At 57.2% G+C, this 19,447-nt stretch overlaps 1 protein-coding gene across 3 annotated transcripts in view; it reads right to left on the reverse strand.

Annotated features, from left to right (window-relative positions):
* HSF1 (heat shock transcription factor 1) overlaps positions 1–19,447 on the reverse strand; it is an 80,987-nt gene that overhangs the window by 12,855 nt on the left and 48,685 nt on the right. For all 3 annotated transcript variants that reach the window (XM_082498864.1, XM_082498863.1, XM_082498862.1), the window contains exons 5-9: positions 12,848–12,923; positions 11,256–11,317; positions 8,280–8,376; positions 4,397–4,533; positions 2,003–2,236 (exon numbers count right to left, since the gene is read on the reverse strand). In XM_082498864.1, the coding sequence (XP_082354990.1) occupies positions 2,003–2,236; positions 4,397–4,533; positions 8,280–8,376; positions 11,256–11,317; positions 12,848–12,923 (606 nt within the window). The remainder of the gene's footprint in view (positions 1–2,002; positions 2,237–4,396; positions 4,534–8,279; positions 8,377–11,255; positions 11,318–12,847; positions 12,924–19,447) is intronic.

The following is a 19,447-nucleotide window of genomic DNA, read 5'->3' on the forward strand; positions in this document are numbered from 1 at the left end:
CACACTCCCCAGGGCAGGGACAGATTTGCTGTTAAAGGGCTGCGCTCTGCCGGGCACCGTGTGCCCACGGGCTCCACCACGGGATGCCACAACTCTCCTTTCACAAATTCCTGTGGCAAACAGGCTGGGAGCCGAGTGATGGACAGAGGGGTACTGCACGGCTGGGAAGCCTTACTGGCCACATTCCTTCCTTCTGGAATGCCCTCTAAAGGAACTGAAATGGATGAGAGAAGTACAGCGTCGCTTGCAAAAATGCAGGAGTAAGAGGGCACCGAAAGAAGGTTCTAAGGAGCTCTCTGAGACGAAGCGTGGAGCTCGCTCTCCGCAGGGACAGGGGGCAAATGTTTTCTGTGTCCTTCGCCTGCTTCTGCACCGCCCGCGAGAGTCCTAAATAGTTCAGAGACGCTCTCAGCAGCACTTTTTTCTCTTTTCATTTTTATTACCTTTTAAACGGCCAGTTGCAGCTCCTGATGAGCTGTACAATAAAATCTGTCTCTTTTTAAGGACGGCTGGTCTGGGCGAGATGCATCGCGGTGTCCTGGACAGGTCTATAAATAGGTGAAGCTACAGACAAACACCTCCTCCAAGGCCAAGCGGCAGGAGCGAGCAGGCGTCTCCTGACTCCGCCTGTCTCTGCGGTGCGAAGGCAGCAAAGCCCGCTCCCCTGCGCTGCGCCGCCTGCCGCGCCGGGGCAGCCCTCGGCCCTCTCTGCCCTCACTGTGTAGTGTTAAAGGCAGAGGGCTTCTTCCACGGGTTTTGTCCCTTTTCCACCTAGAGCTACGGCACTACAGCTCTGAACAGCGACGGCTAACACAGAAATCACGCGCAGGTCACAGCCCCGTCACCTGGGGTGCGCGGGTCCAGAGCAGCCTTCTGGCTGCGAGAGCTCTCTGCTGCCTGCCAGGACCCCGAAACTAACCGTGCCTTCCCCAAATGGCTTTTATCCTTGAAGGACAGAAAGACTGTCCTGGCATTCAGAGGGAATACCTGAATTCCCATACTCTGTTTTGCCCAGCACACGGTGAGAACGGGAAGTGGCCGAGACCTGAGAAGCGGCCGAGATCTCAGCACGGTCGAGGGAGAAGTCCCTGACCGTTCGATACGGATAAACAACTTTCTATTTTTTCATCCCCACGCTTGCAGTTGCCTCTGTGAGCGCTGTGTGGTGATAAAAGACATAAAACTACACATCTGATCCCTAATAAAAAGCCGCCCGTCAGCGTTCAGCCTGCCACCCACCGAGCCCAGCCTAAGTTTGATGCAAGCTGTGTGAGTCCAGAGGCTGAGTGGAAGAATGTGTTCCCCGTGACGAGAAGTAGGTGGGCAAATCACAGTTTGATGCGAATTTTCCTCTCCTGTTAACGTGGAGGGCAGTTGGGACAGGCAAAAGCAGAGACACCGCGGGGGGCAGTGCTACCGCGAGGAGGCTCACGGAGAGACGCTGCCCACAGCGGTTCCGAGTCTCACCTACAGGCAGCCCCACTGGGATGAGAGCTTCCAGCAGGCAATACTGGAAGCCGCCTGCCCTGTGTGCCCGGCAGCTGCCCTCGGACCGCAAATACAATGCAGAAGCTTTTACACGGCGAGGATGCGCTGGGTCTGAGATGAAACACGGCTGACCTTACAGCGACCCGTTCCTGCGCTGGAGGAGGGGGCAGTTTGAGCAAGCCCTTATTCAGCACAGCCATTCTCATCCAGTCTTATTTTGGCACGCCACGCGGCCCCTCGCAGCGGAGCGCTGGGTCCCCACGCAGAGGGGTTCAATTCCGTGCGTGGGGGCGGGTGCTGGGCTACACTCGTTGCTCCGAGCGGAACAGGAACGGGAGAGCAAAACGCCCACCCTGGCACTTGCAGGGAGAGAGCCACGATGGACAAATGACCACCTTTGCTTCCAAAGCTGGCTGGCAGCCCGGGTTGCTAGCCGCTTTCAAAGCTTAACGGTCCAGAGCGGTGGGAGGGCTGGCAAAGGGCTGAGCTCGGCCCGTCTCCGCACAGCACTTACTTGTCGAGGCAGGCAACGCTGAGGCACTTTTCCTGGGGCTGAGGCTGCGTGGTGCTGTCGCCGGCTGCCGCGGTGGTAGTGCTGGGTTCATTCTCCTGCAGGATGGAGTCAATGAACGTGGAGGGGGACAGAGGAGTTTCGACCGCAGGAGGGTTCCCTGGGCTGGCCTCCTCTATCTGGGGGCTGCGGGCGGGACTGGGGGGTTCTTCTTTGATACGGACCACAGGACTACTCCTGCGAGAAACAGAAAAGAAAACTGGTAAAAACCTTGTATCAGCACATTCCGGATTTCTAAGATCTGCTTCCACACAATAGGGCAAACGAGTCCTCGTGACCGCTGTTGCCTTTTCACATGCAAAGCCTCCAGAGTCAGCTATAAAGATGAGGTTGAATGAGTACCTAAATATTTCTTCTCTGATTCCGACCCTAATCAGCTCCCCTGACGCATCAACGGCTTCTGCTGTTACTGCAATCTCAGCGCGTTTCTTGTGGCTAAAGGTCTGTGAGGCTGCTCAGCCCGGGACCTGCCGCGCAGTCAGCTCCGTGCGGGGACGGGAGTTGGAAGGAGGGTGCGATTTTTCCTTAACAGTAGTTAAAACAACACAGCTTTTGACGCGGACATAGTCTAAACGGTACAGAAGTAGCAGAGTGTATATACCCTTTTTTAAAGTCACTACTGAGACGGGCATGACATGACCCTCACCGCAGCAGGGGCTGTAGCGCCGTCACTGCTCTCAGCAGGTCAGCGCAGCGATGCCTTTGCGCAGAGCCCGGCGCCGACCTTGTACGCAGCCCGCAGGCGTTTTCAGACGTACTGTTTTTATAGGAAGGGAAGACGGCTTCTTTGGTCAGCCCTAATTTTACCATCTGAACTCACCGATTCGGGGGTGTAAGAGGCGCAATTGGCCCTACTGGGAAGGACAGCAACTACAAAAGGACGGAGCAAAGGGCCATTAAGCAAACATATGGTCTGTATTTAAGAGCGAGTGTTCCTGGCAGAGGGTATTAAAGGCAATAAATGGCATTTGTGGGTGACTCAGCACCTCGGGGGAAGTGCCAATGCCAGGAATAACCTATTAAAGAGGACAAAAATCGGAGTCGGGAGACCACAAGGTGCAGAGGAAAGATGGGCCCTTCTTGCCCGGGGCGGCTCGAAGAGTCGGAGAGTTGGCGACGCCTGGTGGGAGCGGGGCTGCGGGGAGCGAGGGCTGCGTGCCGCGCCGAGGGGCGATCGCCGATGCAGAACGGCGTCGGCAGAGACACACAAGGCTGAGTATTGCCTATGGCATCTCAGGACAGCTCTCACCTCTGCTCAGGGCTGTAAATCTGAGCTGAGCGCCGCTGCTGGGTACCGGCGGACCGGTATTTCCTACAGATTCTCAGCCTCTTCACCCGTGCAGTTTGGGACAGAGCTGTCATTGTTATTCTCAATTATTTGGGAATGAAGGTGCTTTCTGCACCTCCCCCTCTCTGCAGCAAGTTTGCAAGGGCAGAGCAGAGCTAACCCTGCGCCCGGGATGTCGGGAATTTCACAGGACGGAACACAGGCCAATGAAGAGGGTTTCCTTGTGGAAACTGAACTGTGACTCCTCCGGACCGGTTTGCACTAAACAGGGCAGGCAGAGGAGTAAGTGTTGTTTGGAAAACAGAATTAAAGCTGAACGAAACCCACCCGCCCAACCAAAAATGTGCTGAGAGGGCAGTGTCCTGGAGGAGACAACCCTGGAGGGACAGGTCCAACTTCCTGTGAAGTCCCGATAAGGTAAACAGGACTGAATCACCCAATGGTTTGGGTTGAAGGGACCTTCAAAGGCCACCGAGTCCCCCCCTGCCCTGGGCAGGGCCACCTCCCCCCAGCCCAGGTCGCTCCCAGCCCCGTCCAACCCGGCCTTGAACACCCCCAGGGATGGGGCAGCCACAGCTTCTCGGGGCACCCTGCGCCAGGGGCTCAGCGCCCGCACAGCCCACAAGTTCTTCCTCACATCTCCTCTCAGTCTCCCCTCTGTCAGCGTCAAACCGCTCCCCCTCGTCCCACGGCTGCCCCCCCTGACCCAGAGTCCCCCCCCAGCTCTCCCGGAGCCCCTTTAGGCACTGGAAGGGGCTCGGAGGTCTGCGCGGAGCCTTCTCTTCTCCAGGCTGACCCCCCCACCTCTCCCAGCCCGTCCTCCCAGCGGAGGGGCTCCAGCCCTCCCAGCATCTCGGGGGCCTCCTCTGGCCCCGCTCCAGCAGGTCCATGTCCTTGTGATGCTGGGACCCCCCGAGCTGGAGGCAGCACTGTGGGGGGCTCTCCCCAGAGCAGAGCGGAGCGCAGCAGAGGGGCACAATCCTGAGCTCATTGGGAAACACACTCTCCCTGTGCAGACAGCTTCAGATTTGATGAGAGCAACAGCATACCTTTCATCGAGACTGCCGCTGGGAGATGCCGACGGGCTGGACTGGGCTAGCTCGGTCACGTCAGAGATAATGGGACCAGAGTTGGCTGAAGAATCCGGGGAATACAGGTTGGAGCCACTATATGCGGGGGAAGAAGCCTGAAATGACAATCACAGCATTCGCGGTGTGAAGCACTAGGCGCGTTCCGTACGGTGCTCCAGGTATGGCAGATGGAGCGGAAGGGGGCACGTCAGAACAGACCAAGACCCCGACCCACCCAAGCAAGAAGGCAACATGGGACTGAACAGGATGCCTAGAAATACAGCGTTGCCAACCCAAAGCACTACAAAAAGGATTAAAATTGGGACTTCTGTTCCGTAAACTTCATTTTCTTGGAAATTACGGAATTTAGAAAGTAAAAATATTGGATTTTTTCTCTGGATCACTCAACACTTGGGTTTTCAGAAGATTAGATTTTCAGCTTTCCCCTCCTGCTAAACTCCATTCTTTTTTTCTTAAATGAAAGATGAAATTCCTCCGGCTGAGATCTACAGATGTAGGATATACACGATTCCCACGCTGGTAACAGCAACGTGGAACGTTTGCATTTTGGTATCAGCCTTGCTAAGGAGCAAACTAACCGAGACGTCTGAGCGAACCCGATCCCTCTCTCCTCTTCGTGTGTCAGTGCGGGACACAAAGTGAACTGTAGATTAGAAGATGCGCCCCGGAGTCAGAAAACCATGGGGGGACGAGAAGAGAGGGTAAGAGATTCCGCTCAGATTCTCACGGCTGCCCTCAGCTTTGAGCTGACCCGTGAACTCACCCACTCTCCTCCTTCGGAGCCATCTCCTGACGCTTCGACAGTCAGCGAAGGTCACACCGAGCGGTACCCAGGGAAAACCCTGCTCCTTCCTTACCTGCAGGTCAATATTTGACTGTCTCTCTTAACGCTCGCCCCTGCAGCACGCACCGTAATTGGGCTCACACCGGCACTGCGTTAACCTTCTGGATCGCCGCTTAAGCACAGCCTAGACACCAGTGCGGATACACCCCCGCAGCTCCCTCGTAATTAAAAAGAGTAACCGAACGTAACTGCATCTCCCTACATGCCAGGTGGTACTCGGGGACACGCGGAGATGCTCTGCAGCCTCTCTGCCCGTAGGCTTGCCTGGAGAGGTCGCATCCCCACCTCCGTAGGCACCAGCCTCCCGCCCAGCGGACCTGTCCTGCGAGCAGGAGCGCTCCTGTCCGGCACTGTGCTCACCGATAAACAGGCACCCACCGATGCGAAACGTCTATAAAACCCGAAGCGCCAGCTGCGCCCAGCACGTGCACCAAGGAGCGGGCAGACAGCACGCCGTCCTCCTAACGCGCCACGGTGCCTCCTCTGGACCACGACTTTTGGGCTACCTCTTGTTTCTGCAAGTCCGAGGTTGCATTTTTGAGCGAAAAAGGGCACGGTGATGTGGCGGCAGTTACACAGATGCAGAATCACCGGGGTACAGAGGGAGCTGCTACTTGGCAGCAGCGCTGTGAGATCGAGTCTTGATGAGCGGCACAGGATCGATCTCAGCTGTGTCGAGGTCAGGACTGTCCATGCCTCACCCCCACAAAGGTCTGAAGCCACGTTAACCATCTCCTTGTGAAAACACCATTATTTTTTTTCCACAGTCGAAGCAGGGGCTACGGCAGCGTCAGGAGCCAGCGTGCTTGTTGGCAGCGCGCTCTGAAACAGTGCCCAACTATCATTTCTGAGTTCTGTTTGGAGCCGAAAATCACAAACCCGAAAGCATGAGAAAGGATGACCACCTGTGATTCCCATAATTGGGACAGTCCGGTAATACCTGGAAGAGCTCCCGGTGGTTCTGTGGAAGCGTTTGCTGCACGCGAGAATAAAGGCACTTTAAAAAAAAAAAAAAAGAGTGATCACAGGATTAGCCGGGAGCTGGAACGGGAACAGAGAGCCGCCACAGAGGGTGGTCTGACTGCAGGAGAGCTCTTTAATGGGGCTTAGCTATTTTGGTTCCCTGCTAAAAAAATTCATCGGGATGGCCCTGGCGCAGCGGGGCAGGTCGATGCCAGGGGCCAGCGGCTTGAACCCGCTGTCCCGAACGGGACGTCCCTGCAGCAGCGCGGGCAGCATCGTACCTTGGAATTGGGGACAGCTTTTATTTTGCTACAAACAGCCAACAGGAAAGCTTAGCTACGTTCCCAGCTGTAAAGCTCCGCTCCTGGACCGCCAGAGGATCAGTATAAAAAAAGAGTCCCGATTCAAGCAACAGCTTTGGCCACGAAACACCGTCTGGCTTTCCCACGCCAGGCAAGCGGGGGTGCCGCAGACCAAGAGAGACGCCCCGAATTTAAGCGCTGCAGTTTCCCAGGGCACGCACTAATACGAACCAGATCAAACAGAGCGCCTAAAAGGAAAACAACCGGGTCAAGTTGTTGGGATTTCGTGGATTAACATAGTCCTGAGATGATTAAAAGCAACCAGTGACCAAGTGTGTCACAGCTCTCCCGTCGGCTGGAAGCGCTGAGCCAGCCAGCTCGCCCTCAGGGAGCGCCACCGACGCGGCTTTCCGGCTCCCGGGGCACGGGATGAGTCTTCCCGTCCTCGTGGTAAATCGGATCCCGCCGTTTGAGACCTGCAGGGCACGAAGACAGGCAGTTCTCGGCATTCAAAGCATCGTGCAGCGTCAGGACAGCGGGGTGTACGCGCAGGCACACTGCAGCTACCAGGTCGAAAGGGAAATAGCAGCGTGAGCGATCCCGCTCCCCTCCGCCGCTTCCGAGGCCGAGCAGACGCAACACGCACAGGCCGGGGAGCAAGTCTGTCGCTCATCTGGAAGAGGATTCAGGGACAGCTTCAATGGGTTTGGAAGAGAGTCCTCGTGTTCACCGGCCATTGACCAGTCAGGGGAAGCAGCACATCAAAAGGATGGGAGAGTATAGACAAAACCTCAGGATTCACTGGGATCCAGCAGCAATTTGGAGGACCGTCCAGAGCATCCCTGTGCAGAGACCCCTCCTAGAAGACGGCGTCGCTGCGAGGCCACCTCCTGCAGGCAGCCGGTGAGGCGCACCCCGCAGCCGGGCAGGTACGGCATTCACCCACCGCAGCGAGGCCGAGGTCCGACCAACGTCCCCGTCCAACTACAGACTCGTTTCTTCTGGACTATGCATTGACCGCGTCTTGCAGGAGGTTCCTTCACCTCGGAAGCTGCCGCCTGCTCTCTCATCCCAAGGCTTTAATGCGACACAACCTCACCTACGCTGGGGATCACTCTGTGCACGAGCACCGGTTGGCTTTGCGCCGCTCTCCCCACCTTGCTCCCTACCTCCACGGACACGCGTCAGCTCTCATCACTCGGGTCTTTGCTACTTCAGGTCCGTGTCTCGGCCAGGCTCTGACCCACACCGCCTTCCCGGAGCAAAAGCAGTCGTCTTTGGAGGGAATAACGCTAATCATACACGGTCGCACGTTAATTAGGCGATATGAGCAAACGATTAGCAGGCATTAACTGACATCAGGCGTGTTCCGTGTGTGACCAAACCAAAACATGGACCAAGTCAGCAGATGTAAGCTAAGCAAGAAGGCACCGCCTCCACCCATCTCTGCTTTCAGTGGAATTCAGATAGCTCCTCACTTGGTCTGCCAGCCAAGTCCTCGGCCCCATCCCAACCGTCGTGGAGAATTACCAGCTAACAGCTCTCTCTCCCCGTTGGCTAAGCTGGAACGCAGCTGCCACCTTAGAATACTCGGCCAAACGAAACAAAGAGGTGGTGAGCAAATGGTTGTACAAAGGCAAGACCAGCTGGGGAAGAGCCCAAAACGGGTCCGTCCCCGCGAAGCTGTGTCCTTGTCCCCCTCTCCAAGGCCAGGCGTGCACAGCATACTCACTGCGTATGGGGACGAGCCGTGGACGTGCTCCAAGGAGTACTGGCGACTGTATTTCGGCATGGAATGTGCTGAACTGCTGTCGTTCAACATCAGGGGGCTGCAAGAGATTCCCAACCACCACAGGAGTTACAGCGCTGCCGGCACCGGCTCTTGGGCACCACCTCCCCCCGGCAGAGCCCACCGCCCCCACCCCAGAACCGGGTACCTGCACCCGTGCTAGAGGCCAACATGCAACCCTCCCCAGGTCCGGGTGCCCGGGGGGGCAAGTGGCCATGGGGGGAGGTGGTTGTGTCAGGACAGGAGAGCGGCAGCCCCGTGACACAAAGGACTGCGGAGATGAGGAGGGGACTGGAGCATCTCTCTGCTGAGGAGAGGCTGAGGGACGTGGGGCTGTTCAGTCTGGAGAAGAGAAGGCTGAGGGGGGGTCTTATCAACGCTTATCAGTCCTTCAAGGGCGGGTGCCGGGGGATGGGAACGGTCTTTGTTCAGTGGTGCCCAGTGACAGGAGAAGAGGGAACGGGCACAAACGTGACCACAGGATGTTCCATCTCAGCCTGAGGAGGGACTTCTCTCCCGTGCGGGCGGCAGAGCACTGGCACAGCTGCCCAGAGAGGGGGGGAGTCTTCCCCTCTGGAGCCATTCCAAACCCGCCTGGAGGTGTCCTGTGCCACCGCTGGAGGTGCCCCTGCTCTGGCGGGGGGTGGCACTGGGGGAGCTCCAGAGGGCCCTTCCAGCCCCCACCACTCTGGGACTCTGTGGTTCTGTGACACAGGGGAACACACTTGCCCCCGTGACCAGCCCCCGGGCTACATTTTGCAAGTCTATTGAGCAGCGATGTAAAACCTCCGGCCTCAGAGGACTTCTTTACAGACCCCGGTCACCCCCTTCCCCAGGCCTGTATTGTCAGCGCTCTGCTTGGCTTCACTCCTCCACAGCCAACTGCTCCAAAGATGGATTACTTGTGGTCAGCTGTGACACAGCCACGTCTGGGGCCCTTTTCATGTACTCCCGTACTGTGGAGAAACCTCTTTCTCCTTACAAGATAAATCATTTCAGCACGTCTTGGACATTATCACCGTATAAACCACTATCTTCATTAATAATAATCAAGCCCGCTGTGGTGTTGTCTGCCATATGGTGCTGCTGGGCACTGTTCAAACACAAAAGGACAGCCTCGCAATTCGACAGGCAACACGGGACAAGGTGGGGGCAGGAACAGGCACACAAGAGAGTATCTGCCAGTTCATACGCGAACACGTGCGAAAAATCAGGTGGATGAGGAGCCCATCTCACCGGCTGGGACTGGAAGAGCGGGGCGAGCCCAGCCTAGCGGAGGGTGGGATGAGAGACAACGGGAGAATCATAGAATCATAGAATTAGTGAGGTTGGAAGGGACCTTTAAGATCATCAAGTCCAACCATTAACCTACCCTGATAAAAACACCACCACTCCTAAACCATGTCCCTAAGCACCTCATCTACCCTTTTCTTAAACACCTCCAGGGATGGGGAATCCACCACCTCTCTGGGCAGCCTATTCCAATGTTGAATAACCCTTTCAGTGAAAAAATGCTTCCTAATATCCAGTCTAAACCTGCCCTGACATAACTTCAACCCGTTTCCTCTTGTCCTATCACTTGTCACCAGGGAGAAGAGGTCAGCTCCCATCTCTCTAAAACCTCCTTTCAGGTAGTTGTAGAGGGTGATAAGGTCTCCCCTCAGCCTCCTCTTCTCCAGGCTAAACAACCCCAGATCCCTCAGTCGTTCCTCATAAGGTTTGTCCTCCAGACCCTTCACCAGCTTTGTAGCCCTTCTCTGGACACGCTCCAACACCTCAATGTCCTTCTTGTAGTGAGGGGCCCAAAACTGAACACAGTACTCGAGGTGAGGCCTCACCAGTGCCGAGTACAGGGGGATGATGACTTCCCTAGTCCCGCTCACCACACTATTCCTGATGCAGGCCAGGATGGTGTTGGCCTTCTTGGCTGCCTGGGCACACTGCTGGCTCATGCTCAGCCGGCTGTCCACCAACACCCCCAGGTCCTTTTCTGCCAGGCAGCTTTCCAGCCACTCCGCCCCCAGTCTGTAGCGCTGCATGGGGTTGTTGTGACCCAAGTGCAGGACCCGACACGTGGCCTTGTTGAACCTCATACCATTGGCCTCAGCCCATCTGTCCAGCCTGTCCAGATCCCTCTGCAGAGCCATCCTACCCTCAAGCAGATCAACACGCCCCCCTAGTTGAGTGTCGTCTGCGACCTTACTGAGGGTGCATTCGATCCCCTCCTCCAGATCATTGATAAAGATATTAAAGAGAACGGGCCCCAGCACCGATCCCTGGGGGACACCACTTGTGACTGGGAAGCACCTGTAAAAGCTAAGGAGGGAAAAGGAATTGTGCTACGGCACAATCCCGGGACAAAACCAAGTCGCTATCAACTGGCCAAAACAAATTGGGATTGTTCTTAATTGCTTACGGTACTTAGGTACTCAACGGTCACCCAGCACAACCAGGAAGGGGCAAAATAACCCACAGCCCGTTTGAGGACCGGCTTGATTAGTCTGCGAAGGTGTCACAGCAGCCTGCGACAGCACCAGGCCGGTCTGGATGGTCCAACTTTTCCTTTTCGGTATAGCGACAGAGCTATGGCGGCAGTGCCGAGAGGCTGTTTGGGCAGGGCGAGACCCCAGCCCTCGCGGCGCAGTTTCCCACTGCGCTGTGGTCGGCCGTAAGGCGGGTTCTGCAGGGGCTTACGCAGCCTGGATGGCAAACCCTTCTCGGTGCCAGCCGCGCAGCAGTGCTAGCTGGCTTTGGCTGGAGCAAGGACGTGCAGCCTCGCATGATCCCAGTGACCATCGCCGGTCCCACCCCACTGGCAAAGCTGCTACAGGAGACAGATCTGGGGGATCCGCTCCGCTCATCCTCTCTTTACTCTCTCAGACAGGGAACCTTTATCTGGATGGAGAAATGCAGACTTACATCTTCCTCTTCACCCCGAGAATGCGGTTGGATTGCACCAATGAAATCAAAAACTGGATGAGCTGTGAGGAGAAAAAGGGAAAAGCTGTTACGGTGTGCGCAGTCACGGAATCACGGAGTTTCAGAGTTGGACGGGACCTCTAGAGATCACCCAGCCCCACTCCCCCGCCAAAGCAGGACTGCCCGGAGCACATCACTCGGGACTGCATCCAGGCGGGTCTTGAACATCTCCAGAGAAGGGGACTCCCCCCCTCCCAGGGCAGCTGTGCCCGTGCTCTGCCACCCGAACCGTAAAGAAGTGTGTCCGTGTGTTTGAACAGAACTTCCGATGTTCCAACTTGTGCCCATTACCCCTCGTCCTGTCCCTGGGAACCACTGTCTGGAGCCTGGCTCCATCCTCCTTCAGCCCACCCTTTAGATACTTGTGAGCATGAATAAGGTCTCCCCTCAGCCCTCTCTTCTCCGGGCTAAAGAGTCCCAGCGCTCTCAGCCTTTCCTCATACGGGAGATGCTCCAATCCCTCCATCATCTTAGTTGTCCTTCGCTGGACTCGCTCCAGCAGTTCCCTGTCCCTCTTGAACTGGGGAGCCCCGAACTGGACACAGTATTCCAGTTGTGGCCTCACCAGTGCAGAGCAGAGGGGGAGAATGACCTCCCTCGACCTACTGGCCACACTCTTCCCTGTGCAGCCCAGGATTCCATTGGCCATTTTGGCAACAAGGGCACATTGCTGGGCCATGGATAATTTACTGTCTACCACGACCCCCAGATCCTTCTCCTCTGAGCTACTTCCCAGCAGGTCCGCCCCTAACCTATACTGGTGCTTTGCATTCTTCCTCCCCAGGTGCAGGACCTTGATAGTCCTTGGATAAGCACGGACAGAAGTACCGCAGGACCAGCCGGAACCTGTGCTCCCAGTGGAGCCAGAGCTGGGTGCAGGGGGACGCGGCAGAGCGCTGACCCCGACTCCAAGCACAAAGGTGAAGGCTGAGGGTAAAACCGTCTCACGGCAGCCAAGTGGATTCCACATTGTAACACTGCCAGCCCAAATTTAGCCTCTCCCCACTGTATTTCCACAATCTCGTGGTAAGAGGGAGAAAACCTGGAAAAAAGGAGGCTGAGGGGAGACTTTATCACCCTCTACAAGTACCTGACAGGAGGGGGCAGCGAGGGGGGGGTGACCTCTTCTCCCTGGTGACCAGTGACAGGACGAGAGGAAATGGGTTCAGGTTATGCCGGGGGAGGTTTAGGTTGGATATTAGGAAACATTTTTTTCACTGAAAGGGTTATCAAACACTGGAGGAGGCTGCCCAGGGAGGGGGGGGATTCGCCATCCCTGAGGTGTTTAAAAAAAGGGTAGAGGTGGTACTTGGGGACGTGGTTTAGAAGTGGTTTTGTCCGGTTAGGGGAAGGTTGGGCTTGATGATCTCCGAGGGCCCTTCCAGCCTCAGCGATTCCATGATTCTATGAAATTATTCTTAAATGGAATTAGTGCCACTGCATCCCACCCATCCTGCAAGTGCGCAGCCTGGTCCCTACAGCACCGCACGCACGAGCCTCCCGATCCCTCCGTCCGGAAGACCGGGATTTACCTTATTGACAACTTTCTGCTGCTGGGCATGCTTCTGCCGCAAGCTGGCCACTTCCCTCCACAACGCCTCATTCTCGCTGCAAGAGAAGAAAAAGCCATCTGAGAAAAAAAAAAACCAAACCCACAACCCCGCAGCCTCTCAGGCAGAGCAAATAAAGGACGGGACAAGCTGGAAAACTGCAGCGGGGGATTTGCCGACATCTCCAGATACCGGCTCATTTACAGCCTCCTGGGGCCGCGGGTGAAATTGCGTTCATTAACTTTGCTTTGCCATCATTTTAGCTCGCGCAGCTCCAGAAACGGCAGCTATTCACACGTGGGCAGTAACACAGAGCCTTACCCAGAGAGAGCGAGCGGTTCACATCTGCTACGAGCCATTACCGTGCCCTTGTGGAAAGGCCCCTGGTGACCGCGCTCAATCTCCTTGATCTGGCCCAGGTGCAGGCAGGGCTGGTGATAAATCGCCTTCTCTAGGGACAGGGGGGGGGACACGGCCGAGGAGGAGCGAGCTCTGCGCCCAGGCGGCACGCGAGGCTGCGTCGGGACAGAGCACGGGCTGCACAACCGCCGCACCGAGGAGCCGCGGCGGCGCCCACCCCGCGGATTTTCTCCCGCAGCAGCAATTGCCAAACCCTACACGCTTTTTCACAACTCCGTATTTGGCTTTTCTATGCGTAGAAATGAAAACAGCCGTGATCGGGTTTGTGTGTTCTGTGAATGTAAAACACAATGGAGAAATTCGCAATAAATCGGCAACGCTTTCCCTTATTCTTAAGGCTATCCGAGCTCCCAGCAGCTCCCAGGTGACACGGTTTAAGTTACCTGTTTATGCGACTGCAGCACTGATTCGACCTCATTTGCAGGCAAACCCGCCGTTCCACGCTGGTTTTTTGGGAACGCCCCCCCCCCCTTTGAGGGATGGTGACTGCTCAAGCTACAATTTCCCCTTTCAGATTTTCATTCAGAGATTTCCCCTCTGGAGGGTTTTGTTCTAGCGGTGACAATCCAGGAGAGGCCGGACGGCTTCTCTTGGACTTCAGGGAGGAGGAGGAGGAGGAGGAGGAGGACGGTGGCACCCGGCAGAGCCTACCCAGACCGGGGCAGCCCGAGCGCCCTGCCGTACTCCACTGCGGTACAAGGGCAAGATGAGCCCTCGGCAGAGCAAAAGCCGGAGGGGACACAAAAACTCAGAGAGGGAGAACTCACACGAAGCCACCCTGATTTTCTCAAAACAGGCTCTCGCCTGCAGATGCATCCAAAACACCCGCGTACAGAAAGCGTTTCCCCCGTGGAGGGGACGGCCGTGCGAGCTGCCTGCTGGCCCGCGGCACGGGCTGCGCTCGTGACCAAGGGGCTGCGTTTCGGCTACGGCGAGGAGCAGTCGGCGCTTTCGGCAGCAAACCCGGGGCGTGCGAAAGGCAGCGCGGGCAGGCGAGAGGGCTCGGGGGGTGGGCGACGGGGCTGCCCCCGTACCGAGGGGGTGCAGCTGCGGTTATCTCAGCTGCACCATCGCTCCCCACGCACCAGCTGCCAATTACGCGCGGGGAGGATTGCTGCTCCGGGCCCCAGCGGGGATTTGGGGAGGTCTGTAAATTAGCCAGGCTTTCCTCGGCACAGACCAGCTGAACACAGCTCCCGGATCCGCCTCGGGACAGAAAGGCGCAGCGAGGAACCGCTGGGTCCAGGCGTCGGGAAGGGCAGAGCCGCGGCCCCGCGCCCGCTGCCGAAATCCCAGGGGCGAGAGGCAGAGACGGGGCCGTCCGCGCAGCACCGGCCCCGGCCCCCGCCGCAGCTGAGCCGCGCGAAGAGGTCGAGGTCTGGTGGACGCGGGCCAGCGATGTATCATGAAAGGCAAAGAAAGGAGGTGGTAACTGCTCATTAGGCAGCGGGAGAGAAACAGCTGGACACCAGGTCCCCGAAGGGTTAAACCGATCTGAGCGCAGCAAACCCACCCCTTTAATACTTTCTTTAGCACACTGTTTTATGAGGCAATTAAACGCCGGCGAGGAGTTTACAAGGGCCCGTTTCAAACCTTTCATTTCGGGAGTTATTAAAAGATCTTTGAAGCGTTTCGTTTATACGCTATTTTACAGGACTGCATAAAGCGGACCCCGCTCCGCACCTGCCTCTCTCAAAGCGCTGCTCCCGGGGGGATGCCCGGTGTGCCCCCCCCTCGCCCCCCGCGTCCTGGGGACGGGGTCCAGCAGCCTCAGAAGGAGGTTTGCGGCTCAGGGAAGGGACCTGTCTCTCGAAAGCAAAGACGAGGGACTCCTCTCATTGCAGAGAGCGCCTGGGACCGGCAGCCTGCCCCCGGTCCCCCCCTGGTACCCGCTGCTCCTCCATCCAGATAACGCAGCACACACCCACGGGCGGCCGGACCCTGGGGGCAGCGGGCAGCATCCCCAGCTAAAGGTGGTTTTCGCCCCCCTACAGAAAACCAGCGTCCCCCAGTTTGAGACTGGAGCCGACGTGGGGCTGTTCAGAGGGAGCGGGCGCCTTCTCGCCGAAGCCCAGGGGCTCAGGACGCCGGCGCGCTTCTGCCAGGCAGAGAATGACATTCGTTATCTCCCGCAGCCAGGAGAGACGCTCATTTATCACCGCGGCTGTACGAGGGTCCTCAGGAGGAACGTCCATCCTGCTTGAAAAACAGCCTTTCCAAAGAGCTTTAATTACCAGTATACACTCAGGAAAATGGTCGTTACTCTCCTTTCAGATAAAATTACTCTGGCTAAAAGCCGCGCTTGACTTCACAGCGAGCAATTTTTGAAATAAATGACTATTTTTTTTTTATTTTTTTTTTATCCAGTATTTTGCGGTTTAAAGAAAATGCAGTCTTGCAAGCTGTCACGCTCTCATCGGGGCTGTGCTGCTACTCGGCATTTTTTCGCAAAACCAGGCTTTTACCCCCAGGTAAGCAGAGGAGAGAGCTGTCTTCTCTCACTCTGTCGAAGGTGAACTCCAGAAAGCAGCTTGCAGCTGTGCGCTGCGTACCCTCACCGACACCGTGCATAGGAAAAAACCCTCAATTCAAGTTCTTTAAATCTCCTGCCTGGGGGGTTTGAACCGTAGAGACTCACGCTAGAAAATACGTAATTTTCAACTGCAGCACGCGATTGTGACCGTGTACAAGCGCACTTGATGCCCACAGAGTTTGTATTTGAGTGTTTTTGCGCCCTGCGGTATTTTTATCTCCTGCCACAAGGTTCTTCGGGATTTATTTAGAAGCGGCAACGCAGCAGGCAGCAGATTCCTTCATCATGCGGTATGGGGATGTTCTAGTACTTCTCACAGGAGCATACAGAAAATAAAAATGGATTTTAATTGAACAAACCAACTGAGATCTGAAGGGTCCTGCCACGTCCCTATTTGCTTGAAAAAAACCCCAATAAATGGGCAAAGATTTTCATTTAGGCATAGTATGGGCCCAGAGCAAAGTCTGGGGTCGCGGGTGCTACGGCCTCACCCAAATTTCAGCTGAGATGCCGTTTCCAGTCCTCTTCGTGCCACCCGCGCTTCCCGCAGAGCGCCGCGTCCCGCGCAGCGCCGTGCCCCGCCGGTACAGACTCCCGCGCTTTACAGGCTCATTGGACGACGCAAGGGCGGCTTTCGCCCGCGGGAGCAACGCTGGACCCTGTCACCGGGGGTCTGAATGCCCCCCCGGGGGTGATCCCAAAAAGGGCAGCAAGCCGGGTAACTCCACCTTAGTTAGGGCTGTAAAAACGAGTGAGAGCGATACACCGGGGCAGATGAAAATTAGCCAGAAAAACATCACGAAGCAGCACACACACGGAGAAAACCACAGCCCCGAGCCGAGCGGGGCTGCTCGGGGAGACGGGGCTGATGCGATCACCGAGCGGTTCTGTAAAGCACCGACCCGGTGCCCCGCAGCAGCAAAGCCAAAGGACAAAGCGAAGGCGAACAGGCAGCGACTGTTCCCTCTCCCTTCCGGCGCGAGGCTGGGGCTGTCAGCCGAAGCCGGCAGCTGGCAGATTCGGCGCAAACAAAGGGAGACGGTTCTCCAGACACGGCGTAATTAAGATGCAGACCTCTGCTGCCGCATCCCAGGAGTTGTCGGACAACATCGCACAAAGGAAAACAAATCTACGGAGGACTGTTAAGTACCAGGGCATCACCCCTGCCTGGGGAAGTCCCTAACCCACAGCGTCGGTGCCAGGAGATCGCGCTACGTGCCCACCCCGCTCCTTTCCTCCTGCCCTTTGCCAATGGCATCCTCAGAAATGGAGCCGGGACAGCAGGAGCCGGGACACCGGGACCATGCCTAAGTCCTTATTCCACACCTGTACAACTCCTGTCTGCAGTTAAATCCTGACTCCGACCTTCCCCGCGGTGTCCTGCAAACCATCCCTCTTCTTCGCCCAAACTAACGCTGAAGCGATAGTTTTGCGATCAATACCGGAGCTGTCAGCTCCCGGGCGGCAGGGACGGCGCCGCCATCCCCGATACCCAGAGGAAGACGCGCGGGACGACGCAGGCGAGCTTCAAAGCGCAGGGGTCAGATGCCTGGGGGCACGGTCCCTCCCCAGGGCACAGAAGGGACAGGGGCAGAGCTCAGGGCAAAGCAGAGACCGTGATGCGCAGGACGAGGCCGCGAGCAGAGCGGTTTCCTCCCCGGAATACCACGTGTCCGCTGGAGGGAAGCAGCTGTGTCTTAGTTTGCCCTAAATCAGCGACTCAGACTAAAAAGCTGTTTCGAATCCCGGCTGCAGCGCTATCAATCTTTAGTCTGCAGCAGGTACAACCTTTGGGGGGATCCGCTCTTGGAAAAGAGTGAAATAGCTGTAAATGGCTCTTCCTTTAGAGTCTGGAAATAGCTGAGGAACATGGAATATTAATGACTGCCCCCACCAAGAGAGGCTGTCGGCGTTCTGCTGACTAAACAGGGATGCAAACCAAACCCCGCGCACAGAAGGGTATCAGTGCTGCTTTTGCTTCCTTTTTATGACCCCACTGAGAGCGTAAGAGAAGGCAGCGCGGTCCGTTCCTGAAGACAACGCGGCTGCAAGCAGCGACAGCACCCCGGCGCAGCAGGAGTCGTGTCCATTGCTGCGTGCCCAAACCCCAACCGGCCCCGAGCACGGCAGCCGGGAGCAGGGCCATCAGCACACCAGAAAGGAAGGTGGTTTTCCAAAATGCCTAATGTAACGCACCCAAGACATAGAGAAAAAGGTTGGTTGTGAGGCTTAGACACTTCAACGTGAGCCAGCAACGTGCGCTGCCAGCCCAGCGAGCCCCCGGCACCCCGGGCTGCATCCCCAGCAGCGTGGCCAGCAGGGCCAGGGGGGGTTGTGCCCCTCTGCTGCGCTCTGCTCTGCTCTGCTCTGCTCTGGGGAGACCCCCCCGCAGTGCTGCCTCCAGCTTGGGGGGGTCCCAGCATCAGAAGGACACGGACCTGCTGGAGCGGGGCCGGAGGAGGCCACCGAGATGCTGGGAGGGCTGGAGCCCCTCTGCTGGGAGGACGGGCTGGGAGAGGTGGGGGGTCAGCCTGGAGAAGAGAAGGCTCCGGGGAGACCTCCGAGCCCCTTCCAGTGCCTAAAGGGGCTCCGGGAGAGCTGGGGAGGGACTCTGGGTGAGGGGGGGCAGCCGTGGGACGAGGGGGAGCGGTTTGACGCTGACAGAGGGGAGACTGAGAGGAGATGTGGGGAAGAACTTGTGGGCTGTGCGGGCGCTGAGCCCCTGGCGCAGGGTGCCCCGAGAAGCTGTGGCTGCCCCATCCCTGGGGGTGTTCAAGGCCGGGTTGGACGGGGCTGGGAGCGACCTGGGCTGGGGGGAGGTGGCCCTGCCCAGGGCAGGAGTTGGAACTGGATGATCTTTAAGGTCCCTTCCAACCTACAGCATTCTATGATTCTATTCCAGTAGTGAACCCGGTGTGGAGCAGCAAGAGATCCCAGTTTCATGTTTGAAGTCAGCGGCCCAACGCCTGCTGCCTAACGAGCCAGGCACAAAGACACATCATTTTGTTGCTTTTTCAGCAACATGAGGAAAGAGCAAGAAGACCTCAGCTTTGAGGAAAGTCTGACCTTCCTAATAAAAGTGATTTCCCTGTCTTTTGTACTTGTCTCCTTACCTGGTTTCACATTCAGGTGGTACCCACCGCACCCACGACCGCGGCACACCGCGAATTTTGGACCACGGGCTCAGAGAGCTGCTGACCTCTTCACTTTCTTGGAGTGTGTCCTCTCAGATGTTCCCACACACCAGCTGCCGTCGCCACTGCAAAGCCACCCTGTCGTCTCGCCGGGGCACCCTCTCCTCCCGCACGCTAAGGCACGCGTTGAAGCCAAGAAACAGGTCAGGGAACGGCGCACAGTGTACGTTGTTCAGCTCCAAATGTCCACGGCAGCGGGGATGGGGGGGGGGCACTGTCAGGGGGAGCCTGGGGCCGTCTGAAGAGTTCATCTCCGCTGCCTGACGCCAGGCTGCCCACTCCCACCCCCGTCAGCATGCCCCGCACTCAGACGTAAGAGAATAAAAGACGACAAGAAGGTGAATTTCAAGGACCACGAGCACGGGCAGATGGAGAAGCTCAGGTCGGGGTCTGCGGAGTCCCCAGCAAGAGGGGACCCTGTAGAGCCCGACTGCA

The sequence above is a fragment of the Vanellus vanellus genome (genome assembly GCF_965231255.1).
Source record: "Vanellus vanellus genome assembly, chromosome: 2".
NCBI classification, from domain to species: Eukaryota; Metazoa; Chordata; class Aves; order Charadriiformes; family Charadriidae; genus Vanellus; species Vanellus vanellus.